The sequence below is a fragment of the Acomys russatus genome, chromosome 1 (assembly GCF_903995435.1).
Source record: "Acomys russatus chromosome 1, mAcoRus1.1, whole genome shotgun sequence".
In the NCBI taxonomy this organism is placed as follows: domain Eukaryota; kingdom Metazoa; phylum Chordata; class Mammalia; order Rodentia; family Muridae; genus Acomys; species Acomys russatus.
The window spans coordinates 70166936-70186705 of NC_067137.1; the positions used below are offsets into that span (position 1 = coordinate 70166936).

The 19770-nt window shown below is 43.0% G+C and overlaps 1 protein-coding gene across 3 annotated transcripts in view; it reads left to right on the top strand.

Moving 5' to 3' along the window:
* Mia2 (MIA SH3 domain ER export factor 2) overlaps positions 1–19770 on the top strand; it is a 91918-nt gene that overhangs the window by 17496 nt on the left and 54652 nt on the right. For 2 of the 3 annotated variants that reach the window (XM_051146657.1, XM_051146666.1), the window contains exon 1: positions 16507–16581. In XM_051146657.1, the coding sequence (XP_051002614.1) occupies positions 16522–16581 (60 nt within the window). In that variant the 5' untranslated portion in view covers positions 16507–16521. Of the gene's footprint in view, positions 1–5928; positions 6112–6205; positions 6313–16506; positions 16582–19770 lie in introns of those variants that run through there. The other variant, XM_051146648.1, reaches the window with a different exon arrangement.

Below are 19770 nucleotides of genomic sequence, written 5' to 3' on the forward strand. Positions count from 1 at the left end.
ATTGTGCATATGTAGAGGTTAGAGAACAAATGTTGGGAGTCCTTTATCCTCTCTCACTCTGGGTTCTGGGGATTGAACTCAGGTCATCCGGCTGCTATGGCAAGCCTGTCTTTACCGGCTGAGTCGCCTTACTGGTTCATCCCATCACAGATTTTCTTGAAGTAAACTGATGGCTTTTTTTGACCTGACATAGACATACTTATATGGTGCACCATTATAAACATAGCAAAATTTGACCTATGTATGCTTAAAATTGGAAATTTAAAAGTTAATTCTGTGGAAAACCTAATTCTTTAAAAACTGTTACACTTGAACATTTTGCTTGTGTGTGCACACATGTATGCCATGCCATGGTGCTTGAGTGGAGGCCAGTGGAAATTTTTCTGGAGCCAGCTTTCTCCTTGCACCATGTTTGCTCCAGGGATAAAACTTAGAGCCTCAGCCTTGATGGCAGTGCCCTTGCCTACTGAGCCATCTCCCTGGCGAGATAAGCCTTTAAAAATGCAGATTCCTGGCCAGACGGTGATGGTGCATGCCTTAATCCCAGCACTTGGGAGGCAGAAGCAGGCAGATTGATGTGAGTTTGAGGCCAGCCTGGTCTACAAAGCGAGTCTGGGACAGTCAAGGCTACACAGAGAAACCTTGTCTTAAAAAACAAAACAAAACAAAACAAAGCAAAAAACCCCCCAAAACAAAACAACAACCACAACAAAAAACCAAACAAACAAAAACAAAAATGCAGATTCCCTATAGCATGCACAGTTTAATTTGCCAAGAATTGGAACTTTTATAAGAATCTTAGTCAATGTATCATCCTCTTTAAAATTTTCATTTATTTTTGTCTTTTATGTTTTTCAGTAAATCCTATTGTTTTTCTTTTGAAAAACATACAGTAATTTAGTTTTTTTTGTTTTTGTTTGTTTGGTTGGTTTTTTGGGTTTTTGTTTTTGAGACAGAGATGTGCTCATATATTTTATTCTGAAGTTGAATTCAGGCATATCGTGGTTTATTTAAAAACTGTATTTGTGAATTAGGTGTGGTGGCATATGCTTGTAATCCTAGCTCTTAAGAGACCAAAAGAACAGGCTAGCTCAGGTCACAGAGTGGCTGGTGCCTGAGGAGGCCAGAAGAAGGCATTGGGTTTGTGTGAACTGCCCTGTAGATACTGGGAAATTGAAGCTGGGTCGTCTGGAAGAGCATTCAATGCCCTTAACTCCTGACAACATGCTTTCAAAAATATTTTTAGTACTCTCTCTTACCTCTCCTTTTCTCTCTCCCTCTTGCCCTCCTTCCTCCACTCTCTGTCTCTGTCTCTGTCTCTGTCTCTCCCTGGGCTCCCTTTCCTTCTCTCCCCCATGCTCACATAATAAACTTTTACATACAAAAATATTTTCAATTTAAGCTAATAATTTTATTCTTGTATGTAATATATCTTGATCAAATCCACCCCCACTACTCTCCTCTTCCTGGATTCCCAGCAGCACCCCTTTTTGCTTAAATTCATTTCATTTTATTTATTTATTTATTTATTTATTTATTTATTTAGTGTGTTTGTGTATATGTGGGGACAGTTGTGTTACAGTGTACACCTTGAGATCAGAAGACAATTTGTGAAAATGATTTTTTTCCTTCCATCCTATGAGTCCCCAGGGTTCAAACTCAGACTTTTTGGCTTGGCAGCAAGAGCCTCAACCTAGGTCCACCTTGCTGCCACCTATTTTTTTCGACTTTTGAGATAGAGGTTGGCTGTGTAGCCCAGGCTGACTTTGAACTCATGAGTCTCCTGCTTTATCATCATGAGTGCTCAGTTACAGGAGTACACCACCATGCTTGGCTAATAACATGGATTTTTATTTAAGCAGATATAATTACTTTCTGATGGGGAAAAAAAAAGGTAATGATAAGTTTTATAATTTTCTGAGATCGTTTGCAGTAACTTGACACTTTTATCTTACTGAAGCAGTGTGTGACCCTTCCAGAATCACCAAAGGAAGCAATTTGAGAGTTTTCTTTTGCCTGAAGCATTCACAGGCAAAAATGATCTAAAAGACAGCTTAGTATGGCTTTTAAATTAATTTCTTGGCACAGCCTTATGCTATATTTGGCTTAAGAGAGAAAAGAAAGATTTCTGTGTGCAAATTCATGGCAGCATGGATTTCATAGTTGCTGTTTTTATATTTTTATAATATCTGTATCTTCCATGCACAAAGCCAAAACAGAACTACAGAATGTCATTGTTTTAACTCTGCCAGTCTTATTCTTGTTTGTTTCTTTGAGACAGGGTCTCAGGTAGCTCAGGCTAGCCTTGAAGACATTAGCAGAGGATGGCCTTCGGCTCTTCATGCTCCCGCCTTTACCTCCCACGTGTTGGCATTGTAGATGTGCACCATAATGCCTGGCTAAGGCTGTTTTTAAAAAAGGCTTTATTTGTGTTACGCAACATATTCTAGTCTATGAGTCACTGACATAATGTACTCTAAATATAAGATGTGCTAAGGGCTGCATGTGGCTGTGATGTCTACAAGCCCAGCACTGGGGAGGCTGAGACAAGAGGTAGCCTGTGTGAAATCATGCTGGACTGTAGAGTGAAACCCTGTCGCAATAAGTAAAAACAAAATATAACATATAAGATGTGTTAGCTAAAACTGATTTCTCTAGAGTATATATTCTTCTAAATTTTTTCAGTTGATATAAAGTATGGGTTTGATAGTGGGATCTTAAAAGGCTTTTAAAAATAATCATTTCTCTTAATATGCTCCCTTAGCCATGTAGTATGACACAGTATATACTAATAAAATGGAACGGACATGGGATAAAAGGGACAACCAAGGATGGAGTTTGAAGTTAACAAACCCCAGAAGAACATAAAGGATGACAGTGGGTGACATTTGATTGGCACTTTCTCATTTTAAAAAATTTCCTAATATCCTAGTGATGTAGGCCTTTTTCTGCATAAAGATTTGATCTCCAGAACTTACATGGTACAAGGAAAGTATTGACTCCTGCAAGAGGCTTCTGACCTACACACACACACACACACACACACACACACACACACACACACACTGACACATGAGCATTCATACACATGCACACACTAAAAGCTTGAATGATAGTAGTTTTTACATTCAATGGTGCTTATAATTACATGCACCATGGTCCAGTGGGATCGTGTTCCATCAGTTTTGGAACTTGGAAATCAATTACTGTAAATTCGAGTATGGCTTTTCTTGGTGTAAGTATTTGTTCTATTTATTAACTAGAATTAACCAATGTTAAGCATCCTATAGCTACTGTAAATAATTTTGGTATTCTGACTCCCTAGTTCTCTTAACAGATAAAGCAAACAAAATCTGCTTTATTGAGTGACGTCTACATACTCATCTTTTTCAATACATGTTTCTAACAGGAATGAAATCTTTTTAACTTTTGTTTTTCGAGACTGGGTTTCTCTGTGTAGCCCTGGCTATCCTGGAACTCACTCTGTAGGCCAGGCCGGCCTTGAACACACAGAGATCCCTCTGCCTCTGCCTCCCAAGTGCTGGGATTAGAGGTGTGTGCCATCACTGCCTGGCATAAATCTTTTAAGATGAACTTTATTGTTTTATTTATGTGAGTGTTTTGCCTGTATGTATATTTGTGTACCACCAGAAGCCAGCATTGGATCCCCTGAACTGGAGTTACAGATCGTTGTAAGCCACCATGTGGGCACTGGGAATTGCTGGGTCCTCAGCAAAAGTAACAAGTGCTCTTAACCACTGAGCTGTCTCTCCAGATCCAGGAAAGAAATAATTTCTTTTCCTTTCTTTCTTTTTTCTTTTGTTTTCTTTTCTTTCTTTCTTTCTTTCTTTCTTTCTTTCTTTCTTTCTTTCTTTCTTTTTTGCGACAGGGTTTCTCTGTGTAACCCTGGCTGTCCTGGAATTCTCTTCAGAGAACATACAAAGATCCTTCTGCCTCTGCCTCCTGAGTGCTGGGATTTAAAGGCATGTGACACCATGCCTGGCCAGGAAAGAAATCTTAAAAATTGTATTTATTTACTTATCTTTAAAATATTTATTTTTATTTATGTGTGTGTACATTTCTGTATGTATTTGTATGGAAGTGTTAAGGTATATGTGTGACAGTGGAAGGACAAATGGCAGGACTTAGAGTTGGTTCTCTTCTTCCACCATGGGATCCTGGGGATTGAACTCAGGTCTTCATGCTTGGCAGCAAGTACCTTTACCCACTGAGCCATCTTGTTAGCCCAAGGAATGAAATGTATTATTATTATTATTATTATTATTATTATTATTATTATTATTATTATTATTATTGTTTTTCAAGACAGGGTTTCTCCGTGTTAACCTTGGCTGTCCTGGACTCGCTTTATAGACCAGGCTGGCCTCAAACTCACAGTGATCCACCTGCCTCTGCCTCCTGAGTGCTGGGATTACAGGAGTGTGCCACCACCGCCTGGCATGAAATGTATTTTTTTTTTTCTTTTCAGTTTTTTGAGACGGAGTTTCTCTGTGTAGCCTTGTCTGTCCTCAACTAGCTTTTGTAGATCAGGCTGGCCTCGAACTTACAGAGATCACATGTGTCTGCCTCACTGATGCTGGGATTATGGGAGTGTCTGACCACACGCAGCTGCTTGCTTTTTTTTTTTTTTTTTTTTGACTCTCTTGTCTCTGTTTATGAAATGTTGGGATTATGATCCTATGCCACCATGGTTAGCTTCATTTTTAAAAAAATTTAAGAAATTTATATTTGCTTGTTTAAACACAATTTTTACAACAACGACAAAAAGAATGTATAGAGTATGAGCACAGTTTATGTTTTTATATTTTGGGTTGTGAGCCTAGCCTTTAACCTCTGAGCCATCTCTCCAGCTCCAGTTTATATTTTTAAAAGTCTTTCTTGGACAAGGTCTAAAAAAGTATTATGCTGTCATCTGAGTACAGGCTCCTCCGAGCCTTGAACTCACCGAGATCCACCTGCCTCTGCCTCCCAAGTGCCAGAATTACAGGCATGTGCCCCAAGCCATGGTCTTGGCGAGCAGGATAGGTTATTCTTTGGGTATACTGTAACTGTAGGGTTCTTCACGAAAAGAAAGTAGGACAAAGCAAGCAAGAGGTGAGAAGATAGCTGGGCGTGGAGGTGCACACCTTTAATCCCAGCACTTGGGAGGCAGAGGCAGGTAGATTGCTGTGAGTTCGAGGCCAGCCTGGTCTACAAAGTGAGTCCAGGACAGCCAAGGCTATACAGAGAAACCCTGTCTAGAAAAACAAAAACAAACAAACAAAAAAGAGGTGAGAAGATGGGTCCCACCACTTCCATGAAGAAAGGAATGTGAGCGGCGTCTGAAGCCATAAAAGGCAAAGGTTTGACCTTTCCTCCCAGTTTCCAGAAGGAACCCAATTCAGTGAATATGGCTTTAAGATTTTTGACTTTCACAGACAGGTAGAGTGGTGCAGGCCTGTACTGTCAACACTCAGGGAGGCAGAGGCAGAGGCAGAGGCAGGTAGATCTCTGTGAGTTTGAGACCAGCCTGGTCTACAAAGTGAGTCCAGGATAGCCAAGACTCTTTTGTTGTCTTGAAAAACAAAACAAAACCACAACAATATATATACATATAAAAATATTATATATATGTATATATGTGTATATATATATATATATATATATATATATATATATATATATATATTTGACTTTGAAAAGTCTAACAGAATGAATTCTATTACTTAAGCCATAGCTTGTAGTCATTTGTCATGCTGCTATAGGAACTTGTAGAGGCCACAGTAAATGTTTTGTATATTTTCTCAAACGAAATGTCATACTTGTAATCCTGTTTCAAACAGTAATTTTTTTTTTTTTATAAAATAAGAGGAAGACAATGACAAAGCAAGTCTTTTAGAAAAGACATTTCTCTTTGTGTGTTTGTAGATATGGCCTCTGAAATCGAGTCACCTATGAGAGTCCATGAAGGAATACATCTCGCAACCTCATTTTCTGAGATGGATGAGGAAGATTCAAAATCATGGGCGGATTCCGAAGGGCCTGCCGTGGCAGAATCAGACAGGTCTGTGGAAGGGGCCTTGCTCAGTACTCAGCTGGCTTCTCCAGAAGGTAAGAAACACTTTTTTTGTTCTGATCCATCAACTGAAGAAGAAATTAGATTCAGAAATTATACATCAAGTGGTAATGTGCTCTGTTTCCAAAGCCACAGAACACGCTGCAGAGTTTCAGCTTCTCAAGTGTTTATTTCAAATCGACGTCCACGGTTTTATGAACTCGGCTCTTTCGCCAGTCAAAATTCTTATAGAAAGTGTAAGTCAGATTTAATATTTTTCTTTTCTTTTCTTTAATGTTCTCTCTCTCTTCCTCCTCCCCCCTGTCTCTCTCTGTCTCTCTCCGTCTGTGTCTGTCTGTCTGTCTGTCTCTCTCTCTCTCTCTCTCTTTCTGTGTCTGTGTGTGTGTGCTCGTGCATGGAGGTCACAGGACAATTCGCTGGAGTCTCCTCTCTCCTCCCACCATATGGGTCTTAGGGATGAAACCTATTAGGCTTGACAGCAAGCACCTTTACCAGCTGAGCTGTCTCAACCATGCCATGGATTCTTCAGTGCTTTGCAATAATTTTACCTAATGTAGGAATGACTGACAGACTTGGGTGACCCTTTCCTGTACAAGCCTCACAAGTGCTTTCCATGAAATCTTATGTGTGAGTTCTCCTTTGGAATTTTTTTTTTCTTCGTGGACAGGGTTTCTCTGGGTATCCCTGGCTGCCCTGGAACTCATCTTGTAGTTCAGGCTGGCCGCAGACTCAGAGATCCACCTGCCTCTGCCTCCCAAGTGCTAGGATTAAAGGTGTGCACCCTCACCACCCCCACAGCTAGGAGTACTTTTAAGAAAACATCTTGAATAATACCTTTTTTTTGGCTCTTTTGGCAAAATTATGCAAAATAAGTTAATTAAAAATAGTCTGAATTCTTATATCTGCCTACTAGCCCAAGGGGCATGTCCCGTGAAAGTCTTCACTTACCAGGAAACTGGGACAGAGGGGAGAACATCCTATTGGGACTCTAGATGAGAGAAGCATGGAAGAATAGCAAAGTAGAAGGATCCAGAGGGTCCTAGAAACCTACAAGAAGAACATTATGATAGGCAGACTTGGGCCCAGGGGTCCCGCTCAAACTATGGCACCAGCCAAGGACAATACAGGCAGTAAACTTCAAACCCCTACCCAGATCTAGCCAATGGACAGGACATTCTCCACAGTTGAGTGGGGAGTGGGGACTGATTTTCACACGAACTCTGGTGCCTCATATTTGACCATGTCCCCTGGAGGGGGAGACCTGGTGGCACTCAGAGGAAGGATAGCAGGTTACCAAGAAGAGACTTGATACCCTGTGAGCATATACAGGGGGAGGAAGTGCCCCTCAGGCACAGTCATAGGGGAGGGGAATAAGGGGAAAATGGGAGGGAGGGAAGAATGGGAGGATACAAGGGATGGGATAACCATTGAGATGTAACAAGAATAAATTGATTAAAAAAAATCTAGAAAAAAATAGTCTGAATTAAAGAGTCTTGAGTATATTCTTAGTAACAAATGTCGGTTATGTTTTTGAAGTGATGTAATAAGAACCCTAAGCCAACTAGTACTGTAATACTTACCTTTACTGTAGCAACATTCCTAATTCTGTTCATGTGTCACGGGCCAGCCAAGTCAGGGATAGGCACTTGGGGTTGGGAGTTCTTGAAGCATCAGTGGACAAAGATAAGGTGGTTGACAAATAGAGACAAAACTCAAGATCAAGTCTGTGTCTAATTGTATTTTGTAGCCAAGCAGTCTAAGTTTTTAAACATACATTTCAAAAGCAGGAGGGCTTGCAGTTACATTTTCCCACAGAGCAGATTTAAGGAAGTCAGTGAGCAATCAGGCATACACAGTGCAGGTACAGAATGTAAAGTTATTGTGTTGTCATATTTTGAATTACAACTTTGAATGTAACAATATGGGGTACAGAACACACAGCAAAGACCGTCATCACTTCTAAGTTACTGCCTTGACATCAATATGCCTGTGCTTCCTTTGTCCAGGGTCAATGTTCTCTCCCTAATGAAACTTGTGCCAGGCACCTGTGTGTCAAGACAGTTTTTTTTCTTTAGTTCCTTTTTGTGATATTTGAGTGCCATTATCTGGAATTTTTTGACATACTCTATTTCTTTGTAAGCCATAATATAACTTATTAACTAATGATTAATTTTTAGTCATTTTTTAAAAAATAAGTGGAAACGAAGCAGAACTACTCCAGCCCTTAACAGTCCCTGGCTGCAGTCCTGAGTCAGGGTTGTCTCCCAGCGACCGTGGTTACGCCTGACGAGTCCTGACATGGGAGTGAAGTAGGGTTAAGAAGAAAGAATAGATTCCAGCCCAATGAGACAAAAGAGCTGTGATTCAATTTCTCCTGGCAGAAACATCAGCCCCAGTCCAGGAGACTCTCCTCTTTTGGGGGGGTTGTTGCCTCAGGCCTGTGTGGTATTTGTCACACACACTCCACTGGAGGGGTTGTGACATTCATGTTGTTGTTATTTTATAAGTAGGGCCTAAAGAAATGTTTATTAGGCTAATTATTATTATGGTGGTATTTTCTAACCCACTATCAGTCAAATACAACACAGACACTTGTTATGTTTTAAAACAGGAGGTCAGGGCAGATATTAATTCCCTAAGCTACCTCAGACCTCCCTGCCTAAATCCCATGCCATCTGATTCTAATAATTTCTACCTATTTTATCTAGCCCTTTCCATAAGGAACTTCAGAGTCCCTTCTCTGGGCCATGTGACTCTGTTCCTATGCCTTGGCGACTCTCCTTGCTCTTCTTCCATCTGGTCTCCTTCTCTTTCCCAAGAGTCTCTCTTTTTTCCAAAGAGTGGGAACCTTAGCCATGAATATCCATTTGTCTACCAAGGTGTTAGAGTAAAAATGTATCGGTTCGGCCTAAGATTGCTAATAAAAGACAGAGTCTGAAGGGTACTTCAAGGCTGCCAGCACAACGCTGGGCAAAATCTAAACTAATACAAATCTCCTAAACTATGGTAAACAAACTACTCTAAACTGATATATAACACATATACCCCAAGCATTTGCCACTAAGATGCTCCTCTGGCCATTCTCCCCTTCATCCTCCTACCCAGTCAACCATCTCTCCCCTCCCAACTGACTATCCTCCTGGGTCTCCTCCAGGAGGTCCCGCCTTCCACTCCCTGTGCTTCTGCCCAGCTGATTGGCTAAACTGCACTTTATTGACAGTTGTTACATCCACTCAGCATTCCTCCACACCCAGGTGTGTTGGCTTTTATTGGTCAAACAGGTATAAATTCTTAGGCAAGGTTACCAACATTTTGGTCCAGTAGTAATTAGCATCAAAATACATCTGACCAACCTCCAAGAGGTTCACATTTCTCATTTGTTGCTTGCTACTCTGTTTATCAGCTAGATGTGGTGTTACACACCTGCAATACCAGCATTTGAGAAGTAGAGGCCTGAGGATTCTGAGTTAGACTTCATTGACACAGTGAAATCTATCTAAAAAAAGGAGGGGCACTAGAGAGGGAGCTCAGTGGTTAAAAGCACCTGCTTCTCTTGCAGGGGACCTGGATTCAACTTCTGGCACCCACATGTCAGGTTACAACCATCTATATAACTTCAGCAGAGGATCTAGTGCCCTCTTCTCCACATGAGGGGCACCAGGCACACACATGTGCATATATATATTTGCAGGCAAAACTCAAAACACTCTCTCTCTCTCTCTCTCTCTCTCTCTCTCTCTCTCTCTCTCTCTCTCTCACACACACACACACAAACAAACAAACAAAAACCCCTCACACACATAAAATAAAAAGAAATACAACTTTTTAAAAAACAATAGTAGCCGAGCAATGGTGGCACATGCCTTTAATAATAGCAATGGGGAGGCAGAGGCAGGAAGATCATTGTGAGTTCATGGCAAGCCTGAGAAAGAGAGAGAGAGAGAGAGAGAGAGAGAGAGAGAGAGAGAGAGAGAGAGAGAGAGAAAGAGAGAGAGAGAGAGAGAAAGCAGATCCAGAACAGCCAGGGGTACACAAAGAAACCCTGTCTCCAAAATAAAAAACAAACAAACCAAACAAAAACAAAACAAAACAACAATGTATTACTAAATGAAAATAGCCTTTCAGCAGGACCCCACTTTAGTATTTAAATATATATACATATATATATATATTTTTTTGTTTTTTCAAGACAGGGTTTCTCTGTGTAGCCTTGGCTGTCCTGGTCTTGCTTTATAGACAAGGCTGACCTTGAACTCACAGTGATCCGCCTCTGATTGCCTCCCTTGAGTTCTGGGATTAAAATGTGCACCACCACACCTTGCTGACATAAATCTTTTGCAAATTTATACCTCCAAGTTAATTGAGGAAGCATTTCTCTCTGCTCATTTGCTTTGTAGGTTGCTTTCTGGGAGTTTACTCTACTTGGAAGATGTAGACTGGAAAAAGAATACTTTTAATATAGTGATATAATAGTCATAGGAAGCTCCCACAGCATCTGCCTAGGAGGTGGCTTTGGTAGTGTGGTAGGTAGGATGGGTGGAGAAGGAGGCTAGGAAGTGTCCTAGAGGAGAGCATATTTGACCTAATACTGAAGGAAAAGCAGAGTTCACAAAGCAGGAAAAGAGGAAATTATATTGTGGAGTAAATAACATTTTTAACACTTATGAAGTAGGAGAGAACATGACTTTTTTGAGAACTACAATATATAGGCAATTCATCTTGGCGGAACTGGGAAGACTTAAGATGTATATGAGAATCAAATTAAGAAGAGCTTTACACACTATAATGGGGGTTTAACTTTGTTGAAATTGTTTGTTAGTTTGTTTGTTTGTTTGAGACAAGGTCTCTTTACATATCTCTGGCTGTCCTAGAATTCACTATGTAGACCAACCAGGCTGACCTCAAACTCCTAGAAATCTACCCACTTCTGCCTCCCAAGTACTGGGATTAAAGATGTGTGCTGTCATGCCTGCCCTCTTTGTCTCATTTCTCAAAGCTGGCAAAAATTTGTTGAAGAAATAATGCCAGTTGGGTGTGGTGGCACACATCTTTAACCACAGCCCTTGGGAGGCAGAGGAGGGAGGATCTCTGTGAGTTCAGTGAAATAGAAACATGTAGGCCAGCGAGACTGCCTAGAAACAGAAAGCACTGTATAAGTCTGACAAAACAGTCCACTAGCTGTACTTTAAAACCCGTGGCTCAACATCTGGTGGTTGAAATGAGTAGAAGAGCCAGTTGGATAGATCTTGTACATAGTGTTCACTGGATTTAGTGACTGATTGGTTAAAGCAGGAATTAGAAAGAAAAGCAAGATAGGTAAATGTTTCTAGAGGCCAAAAGCATATGGCAGCACCACTAAATGACAAATTTTGTGGAAACTACCTAATATTTTTCCTTTTTCATCCTTCCTTAGCTTTGTTTCTTTTTGTTTTTGTTTTTTGAGACAGGGTTTCACTGTGTAGTCCTCTTTGTCCACTTGCTCTGTAGACTAGGTTGACCTCAATTTCAGAGATCCATCTGCCTTTGCCTTCTGATTCCTAGGCTAGAAGACACATGCCACCACTTTTCAGCACCTACCATTTCTCCCCCCCCCAAACCCCCCACCCCGCTCCTTGTGGCTATGTCAGATCCTCCTGCCTCATCCCCCAAATGCTGGTGTTACAGGCATAAGCCTCTGTGTCCTACTTCATCATTTTGCTTTGAGAAGCCCCTACTCATTTAATTATCTTTGCTAGGTTCCAGAAAGTAGACATATTATAAGAAAAAGCTCCAGAAAGAACATTCATTTTCTTTGTATGACTCAGTCATAAAGATGATTACAAACGTTAGTCAGGTTAGGAGAAAAATTAGTACTAATGATAATTGCTAAGTAGTCAGAGGGAAACTTTCAGTTCTACTTACTAGTGTATTGTGTGCACACTTTTAATCCCAGCACCTGGGAAATGGGAGGGGGGCAGTTGGATCTCTGTGAGTTCCAGGCTAGTCTGGTATACAGAGTGAGTTCTGGGACAGCCAGGGCTACACAGAGAAACCCTGTCTCAGGGAAACAAACAAACAAACAAACAAAAAAATATCCTCGACCATAAATTATACCAGAGAAAGTAAGAAGCTGAAAAAGTAACTTACTAATCAGAACATGATATTTGTGTTATGGGTTCAAGAATAGGCGCACACTAACCACTTGAACCAGAGTCAGATTGATGAAAGTTTTTCGAATGCTAAACAAAAACTGACTTGTCAGAGCCACAGCTTGGATTTAGGAACTGTGATGCTGGTCTGCTTCTAAGGCAGGCTTTTTAAATAAGAAAAACCATAACCAGCTAACAACCAGGTAACCATGTGGGAAGGAAGGGGAGGGCAGCATCACATCATTTTGACTAGCTAAACATCAGAAGAATCAATTTTGTTCTGAGCACAATGTATCCAGGTGGCTAGACAAAGCATTTTATGGTGATTGGCTAGGATGTAGGCACGGGGAGTTTCCAGTTCTCCACTGTTCTGGAAGAAAGGAACATAGCAGGGTATTATTGTGGTTTTATTTAAGTAGAACATAAATCATTAATTCAAGCAGAACATCCAACAAGTATTGAACTCTAAGTAAAAAACGCCTAGGTAAGTAGATCCTTAGAACCTGAACTTAATTTTATCTTATGGTCAAAATGGAGATTGGGAGGCAAAAATGGCGATTGGGAGGCAAAAATGGCTTCTGGTATGTTAAAAGTGACAGCAGGCGTTAACAGAGGAGCCACAATTATGCTAAGAACTAAAGCAGGTCTCAACAGAGGGGCTCTAGAGGCTAAGCACGTTAAGGAGTTTATAACAATCTGAGTCTCTGTAAAGCATTTATTTAATGAGGCTACTAAGAATGTTACTTTTGTGGGCTTAGCAAATATGGTCAAGTGTATTTTCCTTAACTGTCTTGTTGAAATTCTTTAGACATGAAAATATTGAATTTAATTTTATTTTAATTGTCTTGTGGCCTTGGAAAGTTTCATCTTCTTTGGAGAAGGCATTTTAATAGTAAGCCTTCAGTATTAAAGATGAGACTAGCTAACAGGTCACTGGTGAAGTGGACTTGTCAAGTGCTTTTTAAATAAGGTATTGTTAGCTGGGCAGTGGTTAGTGCATGTCCTGGCACTCAGGAGGCAGAGGCAGGTAGATCTCCGAATTCAAGGCCAGCCTGGTTTATAGAGTGAGTTCTAGGACAGCCAGTGCTACACAGAGAACCCTTGCTTCAAAAAAACAAATAAACAAACCCCCCAAAAGCTATTGTTGGGGTGGTGATGTAGCTCAGCGGAGGAGAGAACTTGCTTAGGCTAAGAAGGCCGTGGGTATAACTCCCCAGTATATAAAACAACGGTAACAAAGCAAACAAAACACACACACACACACACACACACACACACACACACACACACACTCATTCATATTCACACTCACAGGTCAATTGTCAACATCTAAAATGTGAGTTCACTTAAAAATTCTGCATTTTCTTGAAAAACTAAAAGATTTCAGTAGAAATATCTCTTCTTTGGCAGCCAGAGCTGTGCTGATAACTCGGAGGAATGTGGGCTTGGTCTGTCTACGACTGCTTCTGTGTGTCCCGACTGCTTGGCTTCTCTAGGCTGGCTGGCAGCCCATAATCATTGGATTAGGTGTTCTGACAAGTTCCTGACCCACCTAGAATCTAGCAATCTGGGTACAGCTGTAAAGTACGCAGAACATAGGTCTGAAAAGCTTCAGTAAACAAAAACATTGGAACAATTTTCCAGTTAATTTTGAGTGAAAGAGGCTCCTTTCCCTTTTGCCTAATTGTTTGAGGTGATGGTTTCAATGAACCAGTATCTTAGGTAGATTATGTGTAGACGTACCTTCCTTGAAGCACGGAGAAGTAGAGTATACACAACTTCTTAGCAACTTGAGCTTATAGCTGAGGAGCCTCTTGAAGTTGTAACATTCATCTACTCCTCCCTAGAGCGCTTCACTTGTAGGCGTGATGAGCAGGAAATTCGCTCAGCTCCTGTCGAACAGGTAGCTCCTGATTCCGTGTATTCTGAGAACAGCTCTTACATCACAGACCCAGAGAATAGCAATGTGGCAGAACAGAACTGATTTCCTTCCAAAGGAGGAGTGCTTATGTGTGTGACACTAGTTCTTGCCCCGCCCAAGTGGGAGTGGCTAGCCCTGACAGCACTGGGCACAGGGCCTCTCTGAGGGAAACCAGTTTCTAGGCCACGGACTAGGTTTTTCGGTTAGCAAGTGGTCTAGTGTCCCTGGATGTTTTCTCATAGCTGCTGTGAGCACTAAGAACATTTACTGTCCAGTTCCTTGAAGGCCAGGTCCTTTATAAGATAATAAGATCTCATGTCTGCTTATGGAGAAGAATCTTTGAATATTACTCACTTGGTGGAAATTATGGACTCTGTGAATAGACTATAGAACTAAATCTTCAGTGTTTCAGCAGTTTGTCATCCTAGGATTTTTCTTTCTCGTTGTGAATTTTAATGTGTGATATGCATAATATTTAAGAAAATATGTATATGCAGGCATGTGTGCACACATACATTTAACAAGTTATGAGGTCCATGAAATTGGATTATGGGTTGGTAGTCACAGCTCCACCTATAGCACCCCTGTATCAGTGTCAAAACAGGATCACACTGTGTGGAAACAGGAGAGCAGAAGGTATTAAGATCTGGAACCTCTCTCAGCCTTATGCAGTATTCAGGAGAGATTTATTTACATGTCAGGGTATTTTAACATGAACTTTCTAAGAGATGGAATCGGAAGATCTAGGTGAAGGGGTAAGTGTCTACATGACTGCAGCGCATGGTTTGGTAGCTAGATTTGGAATTTGCAGTGATTGTTAAGTTTACTTTTTTTTTTGTTTTGTTATGGAGAAGTCTTTGCTATAGACATGCTTGTGTTTTGTTTTTTCCCCCCCTCTTTTTAAAGGTTCACTTGTCTCATTTCTGCTTTTAGCACTTGGGATGGTAACTACTGCAGATTGGAAAGGGGCACAGATTAACATAGGGAAGGCTGAGTGAAGCAATTTCTTTTTTCCTTTCTGTTTACAAACTCTAAAAGCCCAGTAAGATTCTGAGTCCGTTAAAGATGCTCAGACTCACTGGAGAAGTTTTGAGTAATAGTGGTTCTAACTGAAGCCTAAACACCTCTAAAATTCTAAAAAAAAACCTCAGCACACTTCTCTTCTGGCTGTAGTATTCATATAAACTAATTTCAACACAGTCCAATATGTATGAAAGTTGTGTACTACCTTAAAATGCGAGTATTGAGCAACTTTTGCTATCTCCAGGAGAAGCAGTTTTTGAAACTCCCTAGGGTGATGTGGCAAAGAACAGTCTTGAGTATCCACAAAGCAGGCCTGAGTTTGGTCTTAAAAGTCACTGGCTGCAACCGTGGGTATTTCCGATTTTGTGTGTGTGAGTGCTTGTAGGACGAAAGCGATGTTTTTACTAGGTTATAGTATGGAAATTTGCGAAGGGTTTATGATTTTGTTTATCAAGTTCTCTTGGGCAGCTGCTACGCTGTGAATTGCGTTAGTTTGGATAGGTGATCGTGTTCGTAAAGACACACGCTAGAGACAGGTTATGTTTCAAACCTTTCGTAAAATCGTCTTTCCCAGGATACTTCACGCAATGGCTCTAAAAATAGGGCCCTAAATTTAGAGGGTAAGCTGCTACATTGAGTCCTTTTCTCGGAGAACGCTTGGTGCTGGGCAGAAGTCCACGCGGGCTTGATCCGGCACTCCTGTACCTAGGCGCCAATGGAGTTTGAGACTGGGGCGCCTAGCTAACGCTCACCAGGTGAACACCAGGTGAGTGAACCCGAAGGCTGGGCAGCTGCGCAGGAGAGGTTAAATTCTGACCAGACCACACGGTTGACCCGAACGCCTTCGTGTGCAGAGTCCGAAGTGCGGACTCGGAAAGGAGGACGCGCCGGCTCGTGCGCCTCGGGCCATTTTCTGACCGGAATGATGGCGGAAGCCGGCGGCTCTGTGCCGGAGGGGTCCCCCGGGGTACGACGGCGTGGGGTTCGGACTCTGGAGGAGCGGACTGGGGCGCGCTGGGAACTAGGGCGAAGGAGGCGCCCTCACCTTGGGAACTGCACCCCAGGCCTCGGGGCGCAAGGCGGCATCCTCACGCCGGTGCTCCGGGGCTGGAGGCCTGGGAGCGGCGCGCGGGCCCTTTAAGCGCGAGCGAGGACGTGTCCGCTGAGCTCGAGCGGTGGAAGGGGGCGTCTCCGCCGCGTCGGCGAGACCAAGCCGGGGGTGGGGGGTGTGCGACGACGCCGGCTCCCCCCGCAGGGCCGAGGTGGTGCGCGCCGGCCGCCGGTGCGTTCGCGTCCCCAGCGCCGCGCCGACTGCGCCGGGCCTGCTGCTGGCCGGCTGGCCGGCTGCGAGGCCTCCGCCCGTGGGCGCGGAGATGGCGGGGCCCGGGGCCGCCGCGGGGTGCGTGCGGCGGGTTCTGGAGCAGCTGCGCTGGGTGAGTCCTGGGTTCCCCGGGGCCGCGGGCCCGGTGGGGGCGGAGCGAACGCGGTGGGGAAGCCGAGCTCAGCGCGCTCCGCCGGCCTGTGCTCGGACGCTGCTCGCCGCGGGGAGAGGGGCCCGGGAGCCGGGAGGTCGTGTGGGCGTCCCAGAGGAGCCCTTCCGGTTCCCGGCCGCTGTACCCTCCCCAACCCCCCAGTCAATTTGCCTGGACGTTATTTATTTTGAGCTGGGGTCAGTTACACGTGGTTTTTCTGACTGCCGGAAACTGGAGTTTCTTGGTGATGAAACTTCTTAAGAGGACACCTAAGCTGGGGCCGGAGCTGAGATTCTAATTTTGCACTATTTTTCCCCCAATAAAGGATGCCCTTTTGAGATGCTTTAAACCATAGCGTTCCTTCTTCGTTTTTGTACTGTTTTGTAAAAGGAATTCTTGTAAACTTTAGCGATACTGAATGCTCAGGATCCAAAGGATGGTTTTTTTGTTTCTGTTTTTCTTTTTTCTGTTTCATTTTGTCATCAGGTGCCAAAGGTTTTTCTCCTTAAGTGTTTTAAGTGGTTTTGTTGTTGACATATTTAGGGTTACACATCTCTCTCTCTCTCTCTCTCTCTCTCTCTCTCTCTCTCTCTCTCTCTCTCTCTCTCTCTCATTTTGAAAACTGCATTGCTTTTTATCTTGGCTTCCAGTCAGGGTTTCACTGTGTAGCCCTGGCTGTCTTGGACTCACTTTGTAGACCAGGCCTCGAACTCACAGTGATCCTCCTGCCTCTGCCTCCTGAGTGCTGGGATTACAGGCATGCACCACCGCGCCTGGCTGCATTGCATTTTTAAAACGACCATTTAACTATTTCGGCTGTTCTGATTAACCAGTTTGGATTATCTTCTCGTTCTAAGTTTAAAGTAGTGCTGTTACATGGTTCATTTATCCAACCGTAGTGTAGTGAGGGCGCATGCCCATGAGTGAAAAAGCTCAATGGAGGTTCTAAATGAACTGAGTATTTTTTTTTTTAATCATTGGCATTGTGTTGTCTTTTAAGGGAGAGAAGACACAGCAGAAACCTATTGCTTATAGAGGCACACGTGCAAAACAAGGGGAGGGAGGGATTGTATTTTCTTGGGTGGTTGGGAAAGACTTTGCAAGCTGAGCAACCAAGCTCCGTGTGAAACGAACAAGTGTGAGCAACCAAGCTCATGGGAAAACGTGGTGTGCACAGGAGCTCTGCTGCTCAGTGTACAGTGAGCCAAGGGTGTGATGGGAGACGGTGCCCCTGTAGACCAGTGGGTCCTCAGGACTGCTATAGGGTGCAGGAGAGCCATTGAAGTCTCCACTGTTGGTTTCTGTAGATTTTCCTGATAGTACCTAGCCCAGATGTGGGAACAAAACTCAAAACAGGAAGGAGAAATGATCGCAGTCAGGATACAGAAGTTGATACGAGTTCCTCAATGAGGAAGTAGGTAGTAAGAGCTGAAATTAGATGTTGAGAGGAGTTGGCTATGGGGAGACACTAGAGTAACCCTAAATTTCTGGCTGTGTCAATTAAGTTACTGAGATGGGGTTTATGGGAAGACAGTTGTAGACGAGAGATACTTTTAAGTCATACACATCTCCCTCCATTAACATCAACAGGTAGGGACTGGAGATACGGCTTAGTGGGCGAAGGGCTTAGTGGGCGAAGGGCTTGCTGTGAAGGCGTGATCTGGGACCCTCGCATGCAGTGTAAATGCTAGCCTTGCGGTGGCACTGGGTGGAGTTGTGTGTAGGGGAGTGAGTTCCAGGGGCTCACTGGTCACCAGCGTCGCAAAGAATGGGTGAGCTCTAGGTTCAGTGAGTGTCAGACCCGGTCTTAGAAAAACTAAGATGGAGGAAGAAGACATCTCCGCGTCAGCCTCTGGCTTCTCTGTCCGTGCACCTGCAGGGTACACATAGAACACATACACGCCCAACAGTTACCAGTGCTTGGTTTTGGCAAGGTTGGTAATGAGGGAGGTGGAGAGGGGATTTGGTAGGACTTTTTTGTGGTTCAGTGGACTGTGTGGATGTGCTTGTTCCTGGTCTTAGGGAACAGTCCGTCTCTGGCCTTCATTATGGTGTTCGCTGTGGATTCTCTGTTGACGCCACTTGTCAGGGTGAGAAACAGAACCCCAGCTTGCTGAGTCTTTTTGATCACTAGAAGGTGTTTGATTTTTGTTAGACATTTTCTCAGTAAATTTTTCTTTTCTTTTTTTTCTTTTTTTTTTTGAGACAGGGTTTCTCCGTGTAGCCTTGGCTGTTCTGGACTTGTTTTGTAGACCAGGCTGGCCTTGAATGCACAGAGATCGCCTGCCTCTGCTTCCCGAGTGCTGGCCCTTTCCTATTTCTTTTACTATGGTATATGACATTAATTTTTTTAACTTAAAAATTACATTCATTTGTGTGTGTATGTGCATGTGGAAATCCAAAGACCTAGGAGTCTGAGTTTTCCTTCCACTGTGTGGTTTCTGAGGTTCAAACTCAGTCATCAGGCTTGGTGGCAAGTGCTTATCTGCTGAGCCATCTTCCTGGCCTAATAATGTTTTAGAAAAGGTTTTAAAACTATAACTTTCTGCTTTATGCTAACTACATTAGCTACATTCTATAAATTTTGTTCTGTTGCATTTTTTTCCCAATTTAATCTGAAAGCTTTTTATTTAAAAAGCTATTTTTAACATGCATGGGTGTTTTGCTTCTGCATGTATGTCCATGCACTAGTGTGTTTGCAGTGCCTGAAGATGCCAGAAGAGGGTGGCCTGGTCCATGTGGGTGCTGGGAATTAAACTTGGGTCTCCTGGAAGAACAGTCAGTGCTCTTAACTGCTGAACCATCTCTCCAGATCCTGGATGCATTTTCTCATTTCCCTGCTTGGACTGGGGACATGAGGCTCAGTGGGTAAGGCACCTGCAGCACAAGGCCTGAGTGTAGGTCCCCAGAACCCCAGAGTTGGACACAGCATAGGCATCTCTAATCCTAGCTGATCCTTACTGGTTTGTGGGAGCAGGAGGCAGGAGACTCTCTAGAAGCTTAGGGCGGGCTAGCCTGGCGTATGTGGCAGTGAATAATAGGAGGCCCAGTCTCAAACAAAGTAGAAGGTACCAACCAGAAACCTGAGGTTGTCGTCTGACTTCATCATCTGTGCCGTGGCACTAATGTGGCTAAACTCACAGTAATCTC